This window comes from Grampus griseus, assembly GCF_964374135.1.
Source record: "Grampus griseus genome assembly, chromosome: 5".
Classification (NCBI taxonomy): Eukaryota; Metazoa; Chordata; class Mammalia; order Artiodactyla; family Delphinidae; genus Grampus; species Grampus griseus.
Genome location: NC_138998.1, coordinates 61,652,153 through 61,679,360, shown reverse-complemented (window position 1 = coordinate 61,679,360; position 27,208 = coordinate 61,652,153). Strand labels below are relative to the sequence as shown.

At 38.4% G+C, this 27,208-nt stretch overlaps 1 protein-coding gene across 1 annotated transcript in view; it reads right to left on the bottom strand.

Annotated features, from left to right (window-relative positions):
* Positions 1 to 27,208, bottom strand: part of VPS8 (VPS8 subunit of CORVET complex) — a 308,205-nt gene that overhangs the window by 195,616 nt on the left and 85,381 nt on the right. Inside the window, exon 21 of the mRNA XM_082654910.1 lies at positions 8,004 to 8,050. Within this exon, the coding sequence (XP_082511036.1) occupies positions 8,004 to 8,050 (47 nt within the window). The remainder of the gene's footprint in view (positions 1 to 8,003; positions 8,051 to 27,208) is intronic.

The following is a 27,208-nucleotide window of genomic DNA, read 5'->3' as shown; positions in this document are numbered from 1 at the left end:
TTCTGTGCATTAATTTTGTATCCTGCCACTTTACCAAATTCATTGATTAGCTCTAGCAGTTTTCTGCTGTCATCTTTAGGATTCTCTATGTATAGTATCATGTCATCTGCAAACAGTGACAGCTTTACTTCTTCTTTTCCGATTTGGATTCCTTTTATTTCCTTTTCTTCTCTGATTGCTGTGGCTAAAACTTCCAAAACTATGTTGAATAAGAGTGGTGAGAGTGGGCAACCTTGTCTTGTTCCTGATCTTAGTGGAAATGCTTTCAGTTTTTCACCATTGAGGAGGATGTTGGCTGTGGGCTTGTCATATATGGCCTTTATTATGTTGAGGAAAGTTCCCTCTATGCCTACTTTCTGCAGGGTTTTTATCATAAATGGGTGTTGAATTTTGTTGAAAGCTTTCTCTGCATCTATTGAGATGATCATATGGTTTTTCTCCTTCAATTTGTTAATATGGTTTATCACATTGATAGATTTGCGTATATTGAAGAATCCTTGCATTCCTGGAAAAACCCCACTTGATCATGGTGTATGATCCTTTTAATGTGCTGTTGGATTCTGTTTGCTAGTATTTTGTTGAGAATTTTTGCATCTATGTTCATCAGTGATATTGGCCTGTAGTTTTCTTTCTTTGTGACATCCTTGTCACGTTTTGGTATCAAGGTGATGGTGGCCTCGTAGAAGGAGTTTGGGAGTGTTCCTCCCTCTGCTATATTTTGGAAGAGTCTGAGAAGGATAGGTGTTAGCTCTTCTCTAAATGTTTGATAGAATTCGCCTGTGAAGCCATCTGGTCCTGGGCTTTTGTTTGTTGGAAGATTTTTAATTACAGTTTCAATTTCAGTGCTTGTGATTGGTCTGTTCATATTTTCTATTTCTTCCTGATTCAGTCTTGGCAGGTTGTGCATTTCTAAGAATTTGTCCATTTCTTCCAGGTTGTCCATTTTATTGGCATAGAGTTGCTTGTAGTAATCTCTCATGATCTTTTGTATTTCTGCAGTGTCAGTTGTTACCTCTCCTTTTTCATTTCTAATTCTATTGATTTGAGTCTTCTCCCTTTTTTTCTTGATGAGTCTGGCTAGTGGTTTATCTATTATGTTTATCTTCTCAAAGAACCAGCTTTTAGTTTTATTGATCTTTGCTATTGTTTCACTCATTTCTTTTTCATTTATTTCTGATCTGATTTTTATGATTTCTTTCCTTCTGCTAGCTTTGGGGTTTTTTTGTTCTTCTTTCTCTAATTGCTTGAGGTGCAAGGTTAGGTTGTTTATTCGAGATGTTTCCTGCTTCTTAAGGTGGGCTTGTATTGCTATAAACTTCCCCCTTAGAACTGCTTTTGCCGCATCCCAAGGTTTTGGGTCGTTGTGTCTCCATTGTCATTTGTTTCTAGGTATTTTTTGATTTCCTCTTTGATTTCTTCAGTGATCCCTTCATTATTAAGTAGTGTATTGTTCAGCCTCCATGCGTTTGTATTTTTTACAGATCTTTTCCTGTAATTGATATCTAGTCTCATGGCGTTGTGGTCAGAAAAGATACTTGATACAATTTCAATTTTCTTAAATTTACCAAGGCTTGATTTGTGACCCAAGATATGATCTATCCTGGAGAATGTTCCATGAGCACTTGAGAAAAATGTGTATTCTGTTGCTTTTGGATGGAGTGTCCTATAAATATCAATTAAGTCCATCTTGTTTAAAGTATCATTTAAAGCTTGTGTTTCCTTATTTATTTTCATTTTGGATGATCTGTCCATGGGTGAAAGTGGGGTGTTTAAGCCCCCTTCTATGAATGTGTTACTGTCGATTTCCCCTTTTATGGCTGTTAGTATTTGCCTTATGTATTGAGGTGCTCCTATATTGGGTGCATAAATATTTACAATTGTTATATCTTCTTCTTGGATCGATCCCTTGTTCATTATGTAGTGTCCTTCTTTGTCTCTTTTAATAGTCCTTATTTTAAAGTCTATTTTGTCTGATATGAGAATTGCTACTCCAGCTTTCTTTTGGTTTCCATTTGCATGGAATATCTTTTTCCATCCCCTCACTTTCAGTCTGTATGTGTCTCTAGGTCTGAAGTGGGTCTCTTGTAGACAGCGTATATAAGGGTCTTGTTTTTGTATCCATTCAGCTAATCTGTGTCTTTTGGTGGGAGCATTTAGTCCATTTACATTTAAGGTAATTATCAATATGTATGTTCCTATTCCCATTTTCTTAATTGTTTTGGGTTTGTTATTATAGGTCTTTTCCTTCTCTTGTGTTTCTTGCCTAGAGAAGATCCTTTAGCATTTGTTGTAAAGCTGGTTTGGTGGTGCTGAACTCTCTCAGCTTTTGCTTGTCTGTAAAGGTTTTAATTTCTCCATCAAATCTGAATGAGATCCTTGCTGGGTAGAGTAGTCTTGGCTGCAGGTTTTTCTCCTTCATCACTTTCAATATGTCCTGCCACTCCCTTCTGGCTTGTAGGGTTTCTGCTGAGAGATCAGCTGTTAACCTTATGGGGATTCCCTTGTGTGTTATTTGTTGTTTTTGCCTTGCTGCTTTTAATATGCTTTCTTTGTATTTACTTTTTGACAGTTTGATTAACATGTGTCTTGGCGTATTTCTCCTTGTATTTGTCCTGTATGGGACTCTCTGTGCTTCCTGGACTTGATTAACTATTTCCTTTCCCATATTAGGGAAGTTTTCAACTATAATCTCTTCAAATAATTTCTCAGTCCCTTTCTTTTTCTCTTCTTCTTCTGGAACCCCTATAATTCGAATGTTGGTGCATTTAATGTTGTCCCAGAGGTCTCTGAGACTGTCCTCAGTTCTTTTCATTCTTTTTTCTTTATCCTGCTCTGCAGTAGTTATTTCCACTATTTTATCTTCCAGGTCACTTATCCGTTCTTCTGCCTCAGTTATTCTGCTATTGATCCCATATAGAGTATTTTTAATTTCATTTATTGTGTTGTTCATCGTTGCTTGTTTCATCTTTATTTCTTCTAGGTCCTTGTTAACTGTTTCTTGCATTTTGTCCATTCTATTTCCAAGATTTCGGATCATCCTTACTATCATTATTCTGAATTCTTTTTCAGGTAGACTGCCTATTTCCTCTTCATTTGTTAGGTCTGGTGCATTTTTATGTTGCTCCTTTATCTGCTGTGTGTTTTTCTGTCTTCTCATTTTGCTTATCTTACTGTGTTTGGGGTCTCCTTTTTGCAGACTGCAGGTTTGTAGTTCCCACAGTTTTTGATGTCTGTCTTCAGTGGCTAAGGTTGGTTCAGTGGGTTGTGTAGGCTTCCTGGTGGAGGGGCCTAGTGCCTGTGTTCTGGTGGATGAGCCTGGATCTTGTCTTTCTGGTGGGCAGGTTCACGTCTGGTGGTGTGTTTTGGGGTGTCTGTGGCCTTATTATGATTTTAGGCAGCCTCTCTGCTAATGGGTGGGGTTGTGTTCCTGTTTTGCTAGTTGTTTGGCATAGGTTTTCAAGCACTGTGGCTTGCTGGTCGTTGAGTGAAGCTGGGTGCTGGTGTTAAGATGGAGGTCTCTCGGAGATTTTCGCCATTTGATATTATGTGGAGCTGGGAGGTCTCTTGTTGACCAGTGTCCTGAAGTTAGCTCTCCTACCTCAGAGGCAGAGCCCTGATTCCTGGCTGGAGCACCAAGAGCCTTTCATCCACACGGCTCAGACTTTTTGTTTCCTTTTCCTCTGTGCTTAGTTTCACTGGCTCACAGGGTGCTGCATGACGGGGTGTCACACCCGGCACCTGAAGCGAAACGACTGCACCAACACCTCAGCTCACCGGGCTGTGCGTACAAGCGCCGCACACGCCACCTCCTGTTATTTTTTTAGTGCGGGTCTGCTAATGATGAATTCTCTCAGTTTATGTTTCTTAGAATATATTTCTATATCATTTTCAAAAGATATTTTTGTTGTATATAGAATTCTATATTAATAGATGTTTTTTTTTTCTGTCCTTTCACAATTCTGTTGTCTTTGGTTCCATTATTTCTGTTTAGAAGTAAGCTGTAAGGTTAATTGTTACCATTTTGAAGGTTTTTTTTTCTTTCATAATGACATTAAAGTTTTTTTGTCTTTAGTTTTTAGCAGTTTAACCATGATGAACCTACATGTGTTCTAATTCAGCATTATTCTTAGGGTGTAGCTCTTCATAGCTCAATCAAAAGCCTGGAGTATTCAGCGCCCCTCTTTTTGTGTGATCCTTGAACTCAACTGCAGCAACATCAGGAATTGCTCTAAAGTTTTGCTCAGCTTCTCAACCCCTCAGCTGCCATTTTTCAGAGTTGGCAATTATCTCAAAAGGAAGAGCCAGCTTCTGTGCCTCTCTCCTCTGCCTGGATCTTGGTACCACAGATCCTCATCCCCTTGGTAGCTCTCTGACGCTTTCATATAAATTTTGTTAACAAATTATCCAGATTTCCCAGCTGTCCTCATTGCCATTGTTAGAAGCAGAACTCCTATGTGAGACGCTCAGTGAAGTATGCAATGCTATGCCACTGTCACTCTTAGTATAATCAAACTCATAGGTGTAGGCTTGTTATGATTTGTTCTGTTGTGCACCAAGAGTTTTCTTTCTGATAATTTCTGTCTTCCTTTAATTCAGGAAAATTATTAGCCATGTTCTCTAGTCTTTAATTTTGGAACAATGGTCAGGTATATGTTGAAGTTTCTTTTCTATTCTCCTCTCATATTTTCTAAGTTTTTATCTTTGTTTATGCTCTACATTTTGTTCCAGGTAAATCTTTTTTTTTTTAAGACTGTATCTGTGTTATGCACAATCTGAGCATTCTTAAAAGCAATCTCAACATCACAAATATTTTGAAAATTTGGGAATGTAGAAGAGAAGATTCTAGATGCAAATAGAACCAATTGTCAAAGAAATGGCATAAAGAGAGTGTCCAGTTTAGGGAGAAAGATATCATACTGGAATTAAGTTACATAATTTTTAAATCCCTCTGCTTCAATTGAGTCTAGGGAATTGATCATTTTTAATCTTATTATCTATGGAAACTCTAAGAAAAATTTTAACTCTATTTTTAAGTGTGATTACACTTTAGTATTTAAGAAACACAGAATTTTTATATCTAATAAATCTTTAATCATTGCACGTTTGCAATGGAAGGAAGTTGAAAGATGACCTAGACACAAAGAATCAAAGTTGATCAAATGGCCTATTTGACCTCTTTACTCATAAGCTCAGGCCCATATATAGAATCTTAACATTATGATGAAAAAGAAAAGCCAGTATGATGAGAAGTAAGCAAGCACAAGAGCACAGAATCTAGAACACAAAAGGGAACATGTGACCCAATGCCTAGTTCCACAGCCTCAAACTTTCTTATACTGCTGAGGACACTACCCTGTCCCTTCTGCCCCTACTGGAACCCAGAGAGTAGAAAAAGTGGGGAAAGAGACCAGGAGGGGAAAGAGAGTAAGAACACACATGTTGGAACTTCTCCTAAGCAGAAGCAGGATCTAGTACAATCTGGTCTTCAGCCTTCAGAAACAGTCAAGAGAGAAGGAAGCCATACTATTTGCACTATGGTCCAGGAAAAATATCCAATCCTGGATCTAGGAGTACGTGTGTATGACTGGATGAAGGAAGGAGAAAAGGACCAAGAAGAGCTCAGAAAAGGACCCTTGAGATCTCCCTTCCCCTTGGTAGTCAGGGATATACTATGACTGCTGGTATTTCTGAGACCTCCAAAACAAATACTGTACTCATTTCAGACACAGCCCAGGAAAAAACATGTTAAGGAGTCACGAAAAATTAAAGGAAAGAAAGAAACTAATAAAAATGAAGAAATAATAAATAGATTCTAATTTGGTGATAATCTAGACTACATCTTGTCTTCTATGTTGGATGCTCTGATTTAATAAAGAAATTACTTCATTCTCAGCCAGTCAATAGATTAAATAAAGTTGGAAATATTTCCTTTTCAAGTCATATAAGAAAAGAAAAACTTATCCCTGGAACATTTTGGGGAATAACATAAAATATTTCTGAAAGAAAAAAACCCCCTTTTTTTTTTTCTTTTTCCCTATATAATCCATCTTACAACTGCTCGGGTCATTTCAACTTTATCTCACTGTGAGAGTATTCAAGATTTCAAGTTAATGATCACAAGTCACCCTGAAAACCAAGAGGCAGAATTACTTCATTAATTCAACCATCAGGCTACTCTGTGCCAGGTACCATTTAGGTAGAAATAATCTGTTTTATAAAGATATGCTTTCTTACTCTAAAAAAAATTTAATCTCTTAGGTATTTTATTTTATCTCATTTATATTATCTCAACTTGAAGATTTAGGTTGGTCCCAGCATTTATTAGTATTAGAAATATCACTACATCTCAATTTCCTTAACTTTACCTCTCTTACACTGTAATTATGAGGATTAAATGAAATAAAATATGTAAAACTGATCCATAAACTATTGAGGCTGCTTTAAAAAATATAAGACAAATAACAAGGAAGTGTAAGTGTAAAACATGAGCTGAAGAGAAAACTAAGTTAAGAACTAGGGTGAGGTTAGTATATCATGGCTCTTAGCTCCCCAGAAAACAATAATTAGCTTTACAATTCCCTGTCCATCAGCTAAAAGTGAGTTAGCTGTTCAGAAGATGCAAAAGTATTTCTGGTACTAACACCTGAGAGAAATTTCTTCCTTGGGCCCTCATAAAGAAGACAATGTTGGGGCTTCCCTGGTGGCGCAGTGTTTGAGAGTCCACCTGGCGATGCAGGGGACATGGGTTCGTGCCCCAGTCCGGGAAGATCCCACATGCCGCGGAGCGGCTGGCCCCGTGAGCCATGGCCGCTGAGCCTGCGCATCCGGAGCCTGTGCTCCGCAACAGGAGAGGCAACAACAATGAGAGGCCCGCGTACCGCAAAAAAAAAAAAAAAAAGAAGACAATGTGTAACATAAAACCATGTTTTCAACAACATCCCAACCATGAAGACAACATATTTCACTGGATAATTACAGGTAACACTATAGCTAAAACACTGGAATGCATCTGAGCCCTAAGTAAACAGAAGCTAGAGCTCTTTGTGATTTAATTGAAGGTCTGACATAGCAAATAAGTGCCCTCTTGATAACCTTCACTGATACTTTCTAAGTATGATCCAACCTTATATGATTTAGGCAAACCTGAATAGACATAAATTCAGGAGTCAAGACAGTGTTGTAGAGGGTTTGGGGAGTATCTGCACTGGATCCTCACAGCTGTTCACCACTGAAAAAGCGATACGATCTGGTAGTTACGAGCAAGAACCCAAGAGCTAGGCTGCCTGCATTAGAATCCCACCTTTGCTCCTCAAAAAAAGTGTGAGCAAGTTTTGGCAAGTTACTTCATCGCATACTGCCTCTTGAACCTCCTATGTAAAATGAAGACAACAATAATACCTACCTCACTGTTATAAAAATTAAATAAGTTGTTATAAAAAATAGATAAATTAAAGTGCTTAGAACAATACCTGGCATGTAGGAAGCTAACTATTATTGTAAGTGTGAAAAATTATGAACTAGCACAGGTTGGTTAATTTATGTAGTTACAATTTAAATGAACAGACCCTAATCAAGAGTTTATTTACAGTGATTTCCTTTAAATGAAGAGGCTCTTAAAAAAGAAGCACAATAAATCTTTCCTTTTTCGAGTGGTATGAAATATTGTGTTTTAGTGATGGTTCATAAGAGAGCATATATATATAATGCATGAATCATACACTTTTAAGATCTTTAAGTGATTAAGTATTGCTCTTTTGCTATGTTCTTCACCTCCACTATCCTGCCACATAAATACACAGATGATAAATCTATATTGGACAAGTTAATTTTATTAGGTAAATGGACTGAAAATTCTTAAAGAATCAAATTTCTGTAAATTCATTTTTTAAAATAACCTACTGAGTCAAATTCATAGAATTCATAGTAGTAAATTGTTGCTATAATATAAGCAAGAGGCAACTTGGACTCAAAATAATTGAACCTGACAGGCAATGTATACTCACTTTCGCTGCAGCAGAAGGCAGTAATCAACTATGATGGGCACCATATCCTGTAGAGAAACCGTAAAGAAAGCATCAGCACCACATCTCTGTCCAATGGCCCCCTGGTTAGACACAACACATAATGAAAGTAGTCTGCTTCAGACACTGTTAGATTGTTGGGAGAATATAACTTTGTACCATACTTTTGGTAAGCAATTTGGCACTCTGTGTCAAAAGCCTTAAAAATGTGAAAACACTTTTACCCAGTAATTCTATCTGGAAATTTATCCTAAATACATTTAGTAAGGAAAAAAAATGTAATGCATTAAGGTATTCACTGCAGCTCTATAATAGAAGAAAGAGGAGAAGGAGGGGGAAGGGAGGAAGACATTGAAATTAAATACACAACATGGGAAAACAGTTAAGTAAATTTGCTATTTAAATATTATGTAGATATTACAAGTTTATAAAGAGTTTACAACATTATAAGAAACATTACGTGAAAAATATGTATTTATCTCACAACTTTGTAAAGAAAATATATCAAATTGATAATATAATATAGTTGGTCCCATTGGTGGCTCAGGTGATTAAGGTTGTCCATATTTTGTCACAATCCTCCAAACCAGCTACTTTAAGGTTGATTAATTTCTCAGTTTCATAACATTTTGACTGTTTTAAATTCATCATGTATAGACTCATATCAAACGAATGTCAACCCATAATTTTGGCCTTTTTCAAGAGAAACACTTTGAGGGAGGAGCAGTAGCTTATTATGACTAGAACTTGTCAAGTACCCAAGCATTAGATTTCAGCAGTACTCTTTCATTTTCTGCTAGCTGAAGAGCAATGGTTTCCTTTTAAAAATCCTGGAAGGCTTAGGTTCTGGGCAGAAGAATATCCCATCAGGAGGGAGAAGACATTATGTGAAAGAGAATGCCACATGCTAACACTTCTTTGACAAAAAGAACAAAACCTGAGGAACCACTATTATCTGAGAGAGAAGTAAGCAGAAGGACCTATAATCCTAAAAGGCTAACCCTGCCCATCCATCCTGCTTCCTTTATTTATCAATATTCCTCATGACTACATTTATAATCTTACTTAGGTACTTCAAAAACAGGAACTAAAACCATAGACTTGAAAAGTCTCAACCCTGAATGAGAATACATATAGAGGGACAAATAATCTGCAGAGAAAAAACCTAGAAATACTGAGGAAATTTAACAAACACTCTTTAAAATACACAGCTGAGCTCCCCAAAAACTAGGGGCAATACCCAGGGTTTAAAATTGAAAAAGGAACTGCAAACTAAAGCAATAAGCCCTGAGCCATCACTGAGACTGTCCTATAAATTTGTTGTTCATATAAGAGCTTGGGTTTTAATGCCAGAAACAAACTGAGGCCTTAATTTTTGCAACATAAGGAAGTAAAGCAAAGATCCTCCTAAAAACAGGATTCTTGAAAGGTGTCTCCTTAGTGAAAGGCAATTAGAAAAAACAAAAAAACCTGCCTATATGCATAGGAAGCTAACAAGAAAGGTTGTCTGTCTCTGCCTGGACTCAGTGGGAATAAATCTGCACTCTCCAAGAATCTATAATCAAGATGCTGCCCACAGGTGGATTTGGGATTTGAATTTACACTATCTCCTCAGTATGGGAATAATCAGGCCAAGAAATTAACACAAAAGGTGATCCTTAAAAAAGGATACTCCTGGAGCACTTGAAAGAAAAAAATTCCAGAAACAGTGTTTAGCAGTTAACAGTGCTTAACAGTGCTTTGCTTAACAGGCAAAATAAGACCTCCTGATAAAGCCCCCAAAAGATGTGCCCAAAATAAAAAAGTTTAAAGCACCTCATGAAATAACATACCATAAGTTAATGTCAGCAGAAACTACAAACAGCAGGGGAGACCCTGAAAACTTCAAATATTATAATTATCAGGGAGAAATTATTAAAGTATATTTAGAATTATTAAAGGCATAAAATAAGGAATTAAGTGCCTATCCTAGCAGTAAGTACTAAGGATATACTATAGGGATAATGGAGAGTGTAACCATCAGATTAATACATGTAGACAAATCACTCTGTTGATTCTATGATGGGAGGATCTGGAAAACCAAGACTGAAGATAGGTGGCTAGTATAGGAGTCCAAGATGGAAACAGGAGACCAAACTAGGGTAGTGAGAGTAGGCATAAAAAACAGCAGATAGAATCAAGCACTGTTTATAAAGTAAAACTGTAGAGGTTGGTGACAGATTGGTTATGGGTTGGAAGGCATAGGCAGGAGTCTAAGAAACTCCTAAATTTCTAGTTTGAGTGATGGCTGGATGAAGATTTCATGAAATGAAATAAGGAATATGGGAGGAGGTGTTAGAAGGAAGAAGCTAAACATAGTTTGGGCTGTCATAGCTCTGAGGAACATCTTTACTTCGATATTGAATAGTAAGAAACTGGATATAGTAATCTGAAACATCTGGGTTAGAATTACACACTTCTAAGTCATGAAAGGAAATATTGTATATGAATAAAACTGGCCAGGGATAATAAAGATAAAAATCAGTGAACAGTGGATTACATCTTGAGGAAGACCAATATTTATGATATGGTCAGAGGATGGAAACAAAATCCAACTCAGGAACAGTCACAAAGGTTTAAAAATCAGAAGACCACACAATCATAGATATCTACAGGATACAGAATTTTAAAAAGGAAGGAGTGATCATCGCTGTTTAATACAGCATGGAGAATGAATAAGATATGAAAGTTTTATTTTATTTATAAATTAGGATATCACTGGGATCTTTAGAAAGATGGTGTTTTATCTTCCTCATTAGATCGTAAGCACACTAATGGGTGATATGCAGCTTGCAGAGAATTGGGGGGAGAAAGCTGAGAGGGAAAGAGGGAGGAAAGGGGGAGGAAGAGAAAGAGAAAGCATCAATGTATGTGTAATTAGAATCCCTGAATAAGAAAACTAAAACAGGGCGTTTAGGAAGATGGCGGAAGAGTAAAACGCGGAGATCACCTTCCTCCCCACAGATACATCAGAAATACATCTACACGTGGAACAACTCCTACAGAACACCCACTGAACGCTGGCAGAAGACCTCAGACCTCCCAAAAGGCAAGAAACTCCCCACGTACCTGGGTAGGGCAAAAGAAAAAAGAAAAACAGAGGCAAAAGAATAGGGACGGGACCTGCGCCAGTGGGAGGGAGCTGTGAAGGAGGAAAGGTTTCCACACACTAGAAAGCCCCTTCGTGGGCGGAGAATGCGAGTGGCAGAGGGGGTAAGCTTCGGAGCCACGGAGGAGAGCATAGCCACCGGGGTGCGGAGGGCAAAGCGGAGAGATTTCCGCACAGAGGATCCGTGCCGACCGGCACTCACCAGCCCAAGAGGCTTGACTGCTCACCCGCCGGGGCGGGCGGGAGCTGGGAGCTGAGGCTCCGGGCTTCGGTCGGATCGCAGGGAGAGGACTGGCAGCATGAACACAGCCTGAAGGGGTTAGTGCACCACGGCCAGCAGGGAGGGAGTCCGGGGAAAAGTCTGGACCTGCTGAAGAGGCAAGAGACTTTTTCTTCCCTCTTTGTTTCCTGGTGCGCGAGGAGAGGGGATTCAGAGAGCTGCTTAAAGGAGCTCCAGAGACGGGTGCGGGCTGCGGCTAAAAGCGCGGACCCCAGAGACGGGCATGAGACGTTAAGGCTACTGCTGCCGCTTCAAAGAAGCCTGTGTGCAAGCGCAGGTCACTATCCACACCTCCACTCCCGGGAGCCTGTGCAGTCCGCCACTGCCAGGTTCCCTGGATCCAGGGACAACTTCCCCGGGAGAACACACGGTGCGCCTCACGCTGGTGCAACGTCACGCTGGCCTCTGCCGCCGCAGTCTCTCCCCACATCCGTACTCCTCCCTCCCCACCGGCCTGAGTGAGCCTGAGCCACCGAATCAGCGGCTCCTTTAACCCCGTCCTGTCTGAGCGAAGAACAGACGCCCTCAGGCGACCTACACACAGAGGTAGGGCCAAATCCAAAGCTGAGGCCCTGGGAGCTGTGCCAACAAAGAAGAGAAAGGGTAATTTCTCCCAGCAGCCTCAGGAGCAGCGGATTAAATCTCCACAGTCAACCTGATGTACCTGCATCTGTGGAATACCTGAATAGACAACGAATCATCCCAAATTGAGGAGGTGGACTTTGGGAGCATGATATATTATTTTTTCCCCTTTTCCTCTTTCTGTGACTGTGTATGTGTATGCTTCGTGTGAGATTTTGTCTGTATAACTTTGCTTTCACCATTTGTCCTAGGGTTCTGTCTGTCCTTTTTTTTTTTTTTTTACTTAAAAAATTTTTTTTCTTAATACTTATTTTTATTTTAATAACTTTATGTTATTTTAGCTTACTTTATTTTATCCTCTTTCTTTCTTTTTTTCCTTCTATTTTTTCTCCCTTTTATTCTGAACCGTGTGGATGAAAGGTTCTTGGTGCTCCAGCCAGGAGTCAGTGCTGTACCTCTGAGGTGGGAGAGCCAACTTCAGGACACTGGTCAACAAGAGACCTCCCAGCTCCACATAATACCAAATGGTGAAAATCTCCCAGAGATCTCCATCTCAACACTATCACCCAGCTTCACTCAACGACCAGCAAGCTACAGTGCTGGACACCCTATGCCAAACAACTAGCAAGACAGGAACACAACCCCACCCATTAGCAGAGAGGCTGCCTAAAATCATAATAAGGCCACAGACACCCCAAAACACACCACCAGATGTGAACCTGCCCACCAGAAAGACAAGATCCAGGCTCATCCACCAGAACACAGGCACTAGTCCCCTCCACCAGGAAGCCTACACAACCCACTGAACCAACCTTAGCCACTGGGGACAGACACCAAAAACAATGGGAACTATGAACTTGCAGCCTGCAAAAACGACACCCTAAACACAGTAAGATAAGCAAAATGAGAAGACAGAAAAGCACACAGCAGATGAAGGAGCAAGGCAAATACCCACCAGAACTAACAAATGAAGAGGAAATAGGCAGTCTACCTGAAAAAGAATTCAGAATAATGATAGTAAAGATGATCCAAAATTTTGGAAATAGAATAGAGAAAATGCAAGAAAAATTTAACAAGGACCTAGAAGAAATGAAGAGGAAACAAGCAATGATGAACAACACAATAAATAGAATTAAAAATACTCTATATGGGATCAATAGCAGAATAACTGAGGCAGAAGAACGGATAAGTGACCTGGAAGATAAAATAGTGGAAATAACTACTGCAGAGCAGAATAAAGAAAAACGAATGAAAAGAACTGAGGACAGTCTCAGAGACCTCTGGGACAACATTAAATGCTCCAACATTCAAATTATAGGGGTCCCAGAAGGAGAAGAGAAAAAGAAAGGGACTGAGAAAATATTTGAAGAGATTATAGTTGAAAACTTCCCTAATATGGGAAAGGAAATAGTTAATCAAGTCCAGGAAGCACAGAGAGTCCCAAACAGGATAAATTCAAGGAGAAACATGCCAAGACACATATTAATCAAACTATCAAAAATTAAATACAGAAAACATATTTAAAGCAGCAAGGCAAAAACAACAAATAATACACAAGGGAATCCCCAAAAGGTTAACAGCTGATCTTTCAGCAGAAACTCTGCAAGCCAGAAGGGACTGGCAGGACATATTTAAAGTGATGAAGGAGAAAAACCTAAAACCAAGACTACTCTACCCAACAAGGATCTCATTCAGATTTGATGGAGAGATTAAAACTTTCACAGAGAAGCAAAAGCTGAGAGAGTTCAGCACCACCAAACTAGCTTTACAACAAATGCTAAACGAACTTCTATAGGCAAGAAACACAAGAAAGGAAAAGACCTACAATAACAAACTCAAAACAATTAAGAAAATGGGAAGAGGAACATACATATCGATAATTACCTTAAATGTAAATGGATTAAATGCTCCCACCAAAAGACACAGACTGGCTGAATGGATACAAAACCAAGACCCGTATATATGCTGTCTACAAGAGACCCACTTCAGACCTAGAGACACATACAGACTGAAAGTGAGGGGATGGAAAAAGATATTCCATGCAAATGGAAATCAAAAGAAAGCTGGAGTAGCAATACTCATATCAGACAAAATAGACTTTAAAATAAAGACTATTACAAGAGACAAAGAAGGACATAATGATCAAGGGATCAATCCAAGAAGAAGACATAACAATTGTAAATATTTATGCACCCAACATAGGAGCACCTCAATACATAAGGCAAATACTAACAGGCATAAAAGGGGTAATCAGCAGTAACACATTCATACTAGGGGAATTAACACCCCACTTTCACCAGTGGACAGACCATGCAAAATGAAAATAAATAAGGAAACACAAGCTTTAAATGATACATTAAACAAGATGGACTTAATTGATAATTATAGGACATTCCATCCAAAAACAACAGAATACACATTTTTCTCAAGTGTTCATGGAACATTCTCCAGGGTAGATCGTATCTTGGGTCACAAATCAAGCCTTCGTAAATTTAAGAAAACTGAAATCGTATTAAGTATCTTTTCCGACCACAATGCTATGAGACTAGATATCAATTACAGGAAAAGATCTGTAAAAAATACAAACACATGGAGGCTAAACAATACATTACTTAATAACGAAGTGATCACTGAAGAAATCAAAGAGGAAGTCAAAAGATACCTAGAAACAAATGACAATGGAGACATGATGACCCAAAACCTATGGGTTGCAGCAAAATCAGTTCTAAGAGGGAAGTTTACAGCAATACAATCCTACCTTAAGAAATAGGAAACATCTCAAATAAACAACCTAACCTTGCACCTAAAGCAGTTAGAGAAAGAAGAAGAAAAACCCCCAAAGTTAGCAGAAGGAAAGAAAACATAAATATCAGATCAAAAATAAATGAAAAAGAAATGAAGGAAACGATAGCAAAGGTCAATAAAACTAAAAGCTGGTTCTTTGAGAAGATAAGCAAAATTGATAAATCATTAGCCAGACTCATCAAGAAAAAAAGGGAGAAGACTAAAATCAACAGAATTAGAAATGAAAAAGGAGAAGTAACAACTGACACTGCAGAAATACAAAAGATCATGAGAGATTACTACAAGCAACTCTATGCCAATAAAATGGACAACCTGGAAGAAATGGACAAATTCTTAGAAATGCACAACCTGCCAAGACTGAATCAGGAAGAAATAGAAAATATGAACAGACCAATCACAAGCACTGAAATTGAAACTGTGATTAAAAATCTTCCAACAAACAAAAGCCCAGGACCAGATGGCTTCACAGGCGAATTCTATCAAACATTTAGAGAAGAGCTAACACCTATCCTTCTCAAATTCTTCCAAAATATAGCAGAGGGAGGAATACTCCCAAACTCATTCTATGAGGCCACCATCACCCTGATACCAAAACCAGACAAAGATGTCACAAAGAAAGAAAACTACAGGCCAATATCACTGATAAACATAGATGCAAAAATCCTCAACAAAATACTAGCAAACAGAATCCAACAGCACATTAAAAGGATCATACACCATGATCAAGTGGGGTTTATTCCAGGAATGCAAGGATTCTTCAATATACGCAAATCAATCAACGTGATACACCATATTAACAAACTGAAGGAGAAAAACCAAATGACCATCTCAATAGATGCAGAGAAAGCTTTCGACAAAATTCAATACCCATTTATGATAAAAACCCTCCAGAAAGTAGGCACAGAAGGAACTTTCCTCAACATAATAAAGGCCATATATGACAAACCCACAGCCAACATCGTCCTCAATGGTGAAAAACTGAAAGCATTTCCACTAAGATCAGGAACAAGACAAGGTTGCCCACTCTCACCACTCTTATTCAACACAGTTTTGGAAGTTTTAGCCACAGCAATCAGAGAAGAAAAGGAAATAAAAGGAATCCAAATCGGAAAAGAAGAAGTAAAGCTGTCACTGTTTGCAGATGACATGATACTATACATAGAGAATCCTAAAGATGACAGCAGAAAACTGCTAGAGCTAATCAATGAATTTGGTAAAGTAGCAGGATACAAAATTAATGCACAGAAATCTCTGGCATTCCCATACACTAATGATGAATAATCTGAAAATGAAATCAAGAAAACACTCCCATTTACCACTGCAACAAAAAGAATAAAATATCTAGGAATAAACCTACCTAAGGAGACAAAAGACCTATATGCAGAAAATTATAAGACACTGATGAAAGAAACTAAAGATGATACAAATAGTTGGAGAGATATACCATGTTCTTGGATTGGAAGAATCACCATTGTGAAAATGACTCTACTACCCAAAGCAATCTACAGATTCAATGCAATCCTTATCAAACTACCACTGGCGTTTTTTCACAGAACTAGAACAAAAAATTTCACAATTTGTATGGAAACACAAAAGACCCCGAATAGCCAAAGCAATCTTGAGAACGAAAAATGGAGCTGGAGGAATCAGGCTCCCTGACTTCAGACTATACTACAAAGCTACAGTAATCAAGACAGTATGGTAGTGGCACAAAAAGAGAACTACAGATCAATGGAAGAGGATAGAAAGCCCAGAGATAAACCCACACACATATGGTCACCTTATCTTTGATAAAGGAGGCAAGAATATATAGTGGAGAAAAGGCAGCCTCTTCAATAAGTGGTGCTGGGAAAACTGGACAGGTACATGTAAAAGTATGAAATTAGAACACTCCCTAACACCATACACAAAAATAAACTCAAAATGGATTAAAGATCTAAATGTAAGGCCAGACACTATCAAACTCTTAGAGGAAAACATAGGCAGAATACTGTATGACATAAATCACAGCAATATCCTTTTTGACCCACCTCCTAGAGACATGGTAATAAAAACAAACAAATGGGACCTAATGAAACTTCAAAGCTTTTGCACAGCAAAGGAAACCATAAACAAGACCAAAAGACAACCCTCAGAATGGGAGACAATATTTGCAAATGAAGCAACTGCCAAAGGATTAATCTCCAAGATTTACAATCAGCTCATGCAGCTCAATAACAAAAAAACAAACAACCCAATCCAAAAGTGGGCAGAAGGCCTAAATAGACATTTCTCCAAAGAAGATATAGAGATTGCCAACAAACACATGAAAGAATGCTCAACATCACTAATCATTAGAGAAATGCAAATCAAAACTACATTGAGGTATCACCTCACACCTGTCAGAATGGCCATCATCAGAAAATCTGCAAACAATAAGTGCTGGAGAGGGTGTGGAGAAAAGGGAACCCTCTTGCACTGTTGGTGGGAATGTAAATTGATACAGCCACTATCGAGAACAGTATGGAGGTTCCTTAAAAAACTAAAAATAAAACTACCATACGACCCAGCAATCCCACTACTGGGCATATACCCTGAGCAAACCATAATTCAAAAAGAGTCATGTACCAAAATGTTCATTGCAGCTCTATTTACAATAGCCAGGACATGGAAGCAACCTAGTGTCCATCATCAGATGAATGGATAAAGAAGACGTGGCACATATATACAATGGAATATTACTCAGCCATAAAAAGAAACGAAATTGGGATATTTGTAGTGAGGTGGATGGACCTAGAGTCTGTCATGTGGAGTGTGGTAAGTCAGAAAGAGAAAAACAAATACCATATGCTAACACATATATAAGGAATCTAAGAAGAAAAAAAAGGTCATGAAGAACCTAGGGCTAAGACAGGAATAAAGACACAGACCTACTAGAGAATGGATATGGGGAGGGGCAAGGGTAAGCTGTGACAAAGTGAGAGAGTGGCATGGACATATATACACTACCAAACGTAAAATAGATAGCTAGTGGGAAGCAGCCGCATGGCACAGGGAGATCAGCTCGGTGCTTTGTGACCACCTAGAGGGGTGGGATAGGGAGGGTGGGAGGGAGGGAGATGCAAGAGGGAAGAGATATGGGGACATATGTATATGTATAACTGATTCACTTTGTTATAAAGCAGAAAATAACACACCATTGTAAAGCAATTATACTCCAATAAAGATGTTAAAAAATAATAATAATAAAGAATAAAAGAAAACTAAAACAACAGAACAGAATGAATAGTTTAAGACTTAATTCAAGAAAACTTTCCTGAGATTATTTTTTTTAAAGTCTTAAATCTACATATTAATAGAACACATATTATTCCAGGGAAAAATGCCTAGAATGATTATACTGAGACCCAATGCAGTTAAGTTACTGGATTACCCAAACTAAGAAGTAGCCAGGAAAAAAAGATGAATTTTGAGAGAGGGGAAAAAAAAAACCTGGCTAGCCTCAGATTATCCTACAGTGGCATTCCATGACAGAGGGTAACAGAACAGTATTTTCAAGATACTTAAGGAGAGCAAAATGTTTTTCAATATAAAAGCTAGAGGGACTTACTTCCCTGGTGGTCCAGTGGCTAAGAACTCCACACTCACAACATAGGGGGCCCGGGTTCAACTCCTGGTCAGGGAGCTAGATCCCACATGCCGCAACTAAGAGTTCGCATGCCGCAACTAACAGATCCGGCACATCACAACTAAAGATCTCATGTGCTGCAACTAAGACCTGGCCCAGCCAAATAAATAAATAAATATTTTTAAAAATAATAAAATAAAATAAAAGCTAGAGACCAAGAATTTGAAGACTCAACAAACTCAAAAAATATTGTTCTCATGAGCCTTCCCTTTTTTTTTTAAGCCTCCTCCATATTAGTTTACTTTCAGCCAAATCGTGCCCAAATGTCCTCCATATTTAGAAAAAAAGATATGTCTTTTATTAAACTTTTGTCCTCTTCTATTTAGAAGCCTATCATTTTACAGCCAAGAATGTGAAGCATGATATTCTTTTCTTCTTCATGAGAGTAATATGAATTCACAGAAGAACATTTGAAAATTACATAAAGAGGGGCTTCCCTGGTGGCGCAGTGGTTAAGAATCCGCCTGCCAATGCAAGGGACACGGGTTCGAGACCTGGTCCGGGAAGATCCCACATGCCACGGAGGAACTAAGCCCTTGTGCCACAACTGCTGAAGCCCACACGCCTACAGCCCATGCTCCGCAACAAGAGAAGCCACCGCAATGAGAAGCCCATGCACCGCAAAGAAGAATAGCCCCTGCTCGCCACAACTAGAGATAGCCCGCGCACAGCAATGAAGACCCAACACAGCCAAAAATAAATAAATTTATATTTTAAAAAATTACATAAAGATATTTTAGGATAAAATGTCCTCCATAATTTTACCATGAAGAGAAAATATTATTTAAAACTATTATATTTCTTTGCCTTTTTCTAATCATTTAGCATAATTAAGATCCTATCAGTTGTTCTCAAAGTCTGATTCATGAGAGGCCACAGGAGGTCTTCAAGACTCAGGGGGTTTGTGAGGTGAAACTAATTTTCATAAAAATATTAAGATTTCATTTTTACTTTTCAGCATGTTTACTTTTGCAAATATGGTGTAACTGCAGGAGTCAGTAAAACTGCTGTCTCCTTAGCCCGAATCCAGGCAGTGGCGCCAATCCATACTAGTAGTCATCATATTCTTCACAGTCATGCCCTCAGAGGAAAGGGAAAAATGCCATTTTCACTCAGGACTGTCCTTGATGAAGCAGTGGTTTTAATTTTATTAAATCTCAACCTTTAAGTACATTTTAAAAAATATTCTGTGTGATGAAACGAGAAATAGGAATAAGCCATTTCTGTTGCACAGCAAAGTGCTATAGCTGTCTCAAGGAAAAGAACCTGTGCAACTGTTTGAGTTGGGAGCTGAACCAACCACTTCTATCACGGATTACCACGACTGACAGAAAAAGGTATCTATTCAGATTTGAGTATCTGACAAAAATTTTTTCAGAAATGAACACAGTAAAGCTGTCACTTCAAGGGGAAAAAATGAACATATTTGTTGCCAGTGATAAAATCCAAGCTTTCAATTGAGAATTAGAATTTTGGAAATCACACAGCCGCTTCTGTGAGCTTTACAGCTTCAGAGTGGGTAGACTTTACTGATGAGATTGGTGGTGATTCATTAGCTTTTCTTCTTTTTTTTTTTTTTGGCCGTACCACATGGCTTGTGGAATCTTAGTTCTCCGACCAGGGATTGGACTCAGCCCCTCGCCAGTGAGAGCGCAGAGTCCTAACCACTGGACTGCCACGGAATTCCCTCATTAGGCTTTCTTGAAGAAACTGCTTCAGCAACCAAGAAATGACTGGGAAAACTATAGCAAAAGCACTGGTGATCAGCAGGAACTATATTTAACTACAAAAGTAAGCATAAAACAACAAACAGATACCCTCTGACAATGAGGAAAAGATTTATATGAAGACAAATTGGGAGGAGAAAGAGAAAAGGTCGGGGGGAGAAAAGATTAAGTGGCCTCATCTGTAAATTGGTAGTCAAAAGATATCCTTTAAAACTCACAATTAAACTTAGAACCAGAAGCATTTTTAACAATATAAAAGATAATGATTAAAATCTGGTAATAGAGGAGGGGTTGAGGAGAAAGAAGGAAAAAAAATATGCTAAATTTATTAACAGAAAGGACCAATGTCCCCAAAAACTAGAGGATCAAGGGTACCATATAATGCTATAATTACAAAGGTAGTCACTGGAATAAAATACACAATTGTAAATATCAGAAGTACATGTAAAAAAGGCTTTCTTTTAAAAATATAAAAACAAAAAATATTTGGCTTAACTCACCTAAGATTTTCAGATTGAAATATGAAAAAAGCAAAAATCTGAAATCTCAAAAAGCAAACACCCAACTCTACGTAGTAAACAAGAAACAAATACAAAGTGATCTGGAAAGAGGGAAAATAAAAGGATAGGCAAAAGTACACCATGCAAAGAAAAATCAGTATTGTGATCAGATTAAAGGTTGTTTATCAGTTAAAGTAAAATTCAGGCTAAAAGGGCATTAAATGAATAAATAAATCATAGTGAAGATAAATTTCCTATTTCTATATGCCAAATTGCTACAGGGTACGTTCTAAATTATACGGTGCTAACATTCCTAAGGCAGAAAATGGAAGGAAAAATAAAGAAAAGAACACTATTAACAGGGCACTTTACTTCTCACTGTCCATGAGAAACTGGGTAGACAAAAATGGGTAAGGGTTTAGAAGATCTAACAATTAATTTTAAAAATCTGACTGACAAGGAACAATTTTCTGTGAAAATATACAAAATATTATATCTCAAGTGCTTGTGGAACATTAATGATCATATATTAGACCACACACACAGAAAAAAAACCTAAATAATCTCCAAAAAGTAGAATTGGTACACAAAGCATTATCTGAACACAATACAATAAAACTAGAAAGGAATCATATATCAGAAAATAAAATGCTCTCTCCACCTAAAAAATAAACTTTCTCTAAAACTCTTCAAAGAAGGAATACCAATCACATTTGATGATTACATATAAAGACAATAATGAAAGTGGTACATATTGAACTGATAGCTTTAAATAAATCTGTAATTTGACATTTTCAGAACACTCCAACAGCAGCAAAATACACATTTTTCTCAAATACAGAGAGCATTTACTAAAATAAATGATATATTTTAGGCCATAAAACAAGTTGCAAATTTTAAAAGATTCAAGTTGTACAAAGTATGTTCTCTGACCACAATGAAATTAAATTAGAAATTAACAAAATAAAGAATAACAGAGATGACATCACTATAGATTCTTCAGATATGAAAAGGGTAATGAAAATGCCATGAGCAACTTTTTTGCCAATAAACTTGACAACTTAGATGAAATAGCAGAATTTCTTTAAAGATAGAAAATACCAATGCTTATTCAAAGAGAAATAAAAGAAATATATAACCTTCTAAGAAATTGTAGTTTAAAACTTTCTTACAAAGAACAGTCAAGGCCTTGATACTTTCAATGGTGAATTCTATCAAACATTTAAGGAAGAAATAATACCAATTTTCTTTTTTTTTTTTTTTTTTTGCGGTACGCGGGCCTCTCACTGTTGTGACCTCTCCCATTGCGGAGCACAGGCTCCGGATGCGCAGGCTCAGTGGCCATGGCTCATGGGCCCAGCCTCTCCGTGGCATGTGAGATCTTCCCAGACCGGGGCACGAACCCGTGTCTCGTGCATCGGCAGGCGGAGTCTCAACCACTGCGCCACCAGGGAAGCCCTAATTATTATTATTAATTATTATACCAACTCTTCCATAACACTGAAAAGAAGGTAATAATTCACAACTAATTCTGTGAAGTCAGCATTACTCCAATACCAAAACCACACAAAGGCATTACAAGAAAAGAAAACTGTTCATCATTCCCCATGAACACAGATATTCACATAGAAAGGATAATATATCATAACCAAGTGGGTTTATCCCAGGAATGTGGAGTTGCTTTAAAATTCAAAAAATCAGGGGCTTCCCTGGTGGCGCAGTGGTTGAGAATCTGCCTGCTAATGCAGGGGACACGGGTTCGAGCCCTGGTCTGGGAGGATCCCACATGCTGCGGAGCAACTAGGCCCGTGAGCCACAACTACTGAGCCTGCGCGTCTGGAGCCTGTGCTCCGCAACAAGAGAAGCTGCGATGGTGAGAGGCCCGCGCACCGCGATGAAAAGTGGCCCCCGCTTGCCACAACTAGAGAAAGCCCTCACGCAGAAATGAAGACCCAACACAGCAAAAATAAATTACTTAATTAATAAACTCCTACCCCCAACATCTTCGGGAAAAAAATTCAAAAAATCAATATAAATCACATAATTGACAAATGAAAAAAGAAAAACCATATGATCATCACTATAGACAAAAAAAGAAACTGACCAAAGCTAACAACATTCATTCCTGAAAAAAAAAAACTTAGAAAATTAAGAATAGAACTTCCTCAACCTGATAAAGGGCATCTTTAAAATCCTATAGCTAGCATCATATTTATAAATCTAAGACTGATGCTTTTCCACTAACACTGGAATAAGATAAGGATGTCAACTCTCGCCGTTTGAATTCAACATCATACTGGAGGCCATACTGGAGCCAGTGTAATAATGCAAGAAAGAGAAACACAAGACATCCAAATTGGAAAAGAAGTAATCTGTCTTTATTGCTGACAGCATGATTGTCTATGTAGAAAATCTGGTGGAATATACAAAAAGCTATTAGAGCTAATAAGTGAGTTTAGCAAGAGTATAGATCAAATACTAAAATCAATCGCATTTCTATAAACTAGAACAAACAAGGTGAAATTGAAGTTAAAAAAATACCATTTATAACAGTGTCAAAAAGTAAAAAAGGGAAAACTGTGCAACTACCAAAAAAAAAAAGACACTATTCTTTCTGTGAACCAATTTCAAAAATCCTCCAAGGCATATTAAGTGAAAAAAAATTTTGTGTGTGTGTGTACAAAATCACAAATATAGTTTTCTATCATTTGTGTTAGAAAAGGAAGAAATACAAATATATGAGTAGGTAAACATGTGTATGTGCTTGCATTTACAAAAAGAAAACCCAGAAATATATTTAAAAACAGTAAAAATGGCAAGAAGCAGAGGGAAACTAGACAGATAGCATTAGGGTGGGAAGGAGACTTTTCACTGTACCATTTTTACATTTTTTAATTTTTGAATCATATGAATATATAGCTGATCCAGAAAATTGAATGTTTAAAAAAGAACAGAAGCAGGTAATACAACTGTGTACAACAGGACATATAGACAAGGACATACACCAAACCACTGGTGAAATTGAACCATGTTTACATAAAGCATCTACTATGGACCAGGCACAATACTAGATGTTAATGATGCGTATTTAACAAAACATATATTTTATAGTTGGTACAAAGATTTTTTAAAAAGAGTACGAATGAAGTATGATGAAAGTTAAGAGAGGAGAACTATGGAATGCCAGGGGCACTGACAGCAAGAAAGACTACCTGTCTGCCTTCCTGAGAATGTGACATTTAAATGGACACCTGAAAGACAGCATTCACCAACCAAACTGTAGGGAAGAATGCTTCAGCGAGAGGCAATAATAGCTTGTGGAAAAGTCCAGATGTAAGAGATGGCATAGAACCTCAAGAAACTGAGACACTGCGACCAGAGCACAGAAAGATAAGACTGGCATTGGGTGAGGAAGGGGCAATGTGCAGGATTCCGGACTTTATTCTAAGGGTCATGGAAAACCAGCGAAGGACTTTTAAGCAGGGACGTGAGATTAAAAACTTAAGAATTGTGGCAGCATTACAAATGGTTTAGAGTCTTTTTACTTTTGTCACTCATAAAAGTAAAAACACAAGTACATTAGAATACATGTGTAGACTTTAATTACTTCTCTGCAAACTTCTGCTACTATATGCCACTTGCCGACTCCAATTCCCTACAGACTTCTTAGCTCTCTTAGCCTAGACTCTCTCACCATCTGCAATTCCAATCTTTTACTCACTTCCTTCTTTCTTTATCAAGGGACCTTTAAATGCCTTGAAAAGAGGACACACAGGAGATTTCCACTTCCAAGAAGATGGAGCAGACATATTTTTCCCTACTCCTCTCACCTGTACAACTAAAAACCCTGAACAGTATATACAACACAAATATAAGACTCTAAAAGGTAGAGAGGAAAAGGTAGACCAACTAGGACCTCAGGATCTGAGGAACGACATAGTGGTTGAGTTCCCTGGTTTCTTTTAACCATATGTCTCAGGCTTGGAGCTGAAGAAGCCAGCAACCTGGAAATGCAACAGGAAATATGTCCTGTTGTACACAGTTGTATTACCTGATTCTGTTCTTTTTTAAACATTCAATTTTTTGGATCAGCTATATATTCATATGATTCAAAAATGTAAAAATGTGTACAGTGAAAAGTCTCCTTCCCACCCTAATGCTATCTGTCTAGTTCCCCCCTGCTTCTTGCCATTGTTACTGTTTTTAATGCCCGTGGGTGCAGACAGAAAAGCCTAAACAAAGCTTACTCTCTCTAGCCGAAACAACAAAAAGGGAAGAATCTGGTAAAATAAAACTGGTCCCACAGCCACTGTGATGGTTAATTCTATGTATCAACTTGGCTGCACCATGAGGTGCCCAGATATTTGGTCAAACATTATTCCGGTGTGTCTGTGAGGGTATTTCTGAATGAGATTAACATATGACTCGGTAGACAGAGTAAAGCAGGTTGTCCTCCCCAGTGCTAAAACATCAGCTCTTTGAGGGTCTTGAGTCTGCCAGCTCTCAGACTAGAACTTTATCATCAGCTCTCCTGGTTCTCAGGCCTTCAGACTTGGACTGGAACTACACATCAGCTCTTTTGGGTCTCCAGCTTGCCAATTGCAGATCTTGGGACTTCTCAGCCTCCATAATTGTGTGAGCGAATTCCTTATTAAAAAATCAAACAATATATCCCCTATTCGTTCTATTTCTCTGGAGATCCCTGATTGATACACTCACCTATGCCAGCAAAGGCTGAGTGGAAAACCTAGATTTTCACCCTACACAGAATATAACAAGGTACTCCAATCCCCGCTTCCCCGATCAGGGTGGTATCACAGAAGTCTATAGAAAGTCAGGACTTTCAATCCCAACAAGCCAATAACAAACACCTTCCTCCTCCCCCATGGAAAGTAGCAATGAAGATCATGTTGGGAGCTGAATTCCTACCTACACCCAAGAGTAGTGAGGCCCCACTGGGGAATGCTGTCAGAGGAGGCCTATGAATCAGAACTTTCACCAGTGCCCAATCCAGCAGTAATGAGGCCACTCTCACCACAATGTCAATGGAGGCCACAAGAAAAGCAGCAATGAGGCACCCCTAGTCTCACTAACTAGCCAGTGAGGTACCAGGGAAGGACTAAGAAGGAACAGGAACTCTCATCTCAGTCCAGCAGTGAGGAGGAGCACTCCTCATCAGGTATTAATGGAAGATGAGTAGGGAACCTACTTTTACCCAAATTTGGCAGTAATAGAGTGGCACTCCTCCTCTTACCCTGCCAGGGCACCATCAGAAGAAAGCAGCTAAAACAGAAAGCTTAAATAAGATATGGAGTCTCACAATATAAACACCCAGAATGCCAGGTTTCAAAAGAAAATCAAAAATTATATCAAGAACCTGGAAGATCTGAACCTGAATTTAAAAATGATAATCAAAAGATGCCAACACTGAGATGACAGAGATGTTAAAATGATCTGACAAAGATTTTTAAAGCAGCCATCATAAAAGTGCTTCAATGAGCAATTACAAACAACCTTGGAACAAATGAAAATACAGAAAGTTTCACCCAAGAAATAGAATATATAAAGAAGAACCAAATGGAAATTGTAGAATTGAAAAATATAACAACTGAAAATTTTAGAAACTCAAAGGATGGGGGCTTCCCTGGTGGCGCATTGGTTGAAAGTCCACCTGCTGATGCAGGGGACACGGGTTCATGCCCCGGTCCGGGAAGATCCCACATGCCGCGGAGTGGCTGGGCCAGTGAGCCATGGCCACTGAGCCTGCACGACCGGAGCCTGTGCTCCGCAACGGGAGAGGCCACAGCGGTGAGAGGCCCACGTACCACAAAAAACAAACAAACAAATAAAAACTCAAAGGACGGGCTCAATAGAAGAATACAGGGTTCAGAGGAAAGAATCGGTGAACTGGAAGAAAAAACAACAGAAATTTATAATCAAGGAGAAAAAAAATGACTGACTGAAAAAACGTGAACAAAGACTCAGGGACTTCTAGGACTATAAAAAAGATCTAACATTTGTGATATAAGAGTCTCAGAAGGAGAGAAGAAAGAGGGTGGGACTGAAAAAGTACTCAAAGATGTAATGGCTAAAAATGTCCCAAATTTGGCAAAAGACATAAACACACAGATTTATCCAAACAGCATAAATCCAAGAAATCCACACCAAAGATAGTTTTCAAAACTTCTGAAAACTAAAGACAAAAAAAAAAAACCTTAAAAGTGGCATAAAAAAGACCACACCTGGGAACTCCCTGGCAGCCCAGTGGTTAGGACTCTTCACTTTCACTGCTATGGCCCAGGTTTGATCCCACACCTTAGCGACAGAGGGAAAAAATAATTTGAATGACTGGATTTCTCAACAGAAATCATGGAGGCCAGAGGAAGTAGCATGATTTTTTCAAGTGCTGAAAGAAAATAACTGTCAACCCAGAATCCTAAATCTAGTGAAATATTCTTAAGGAATGAAGGGAAAATCA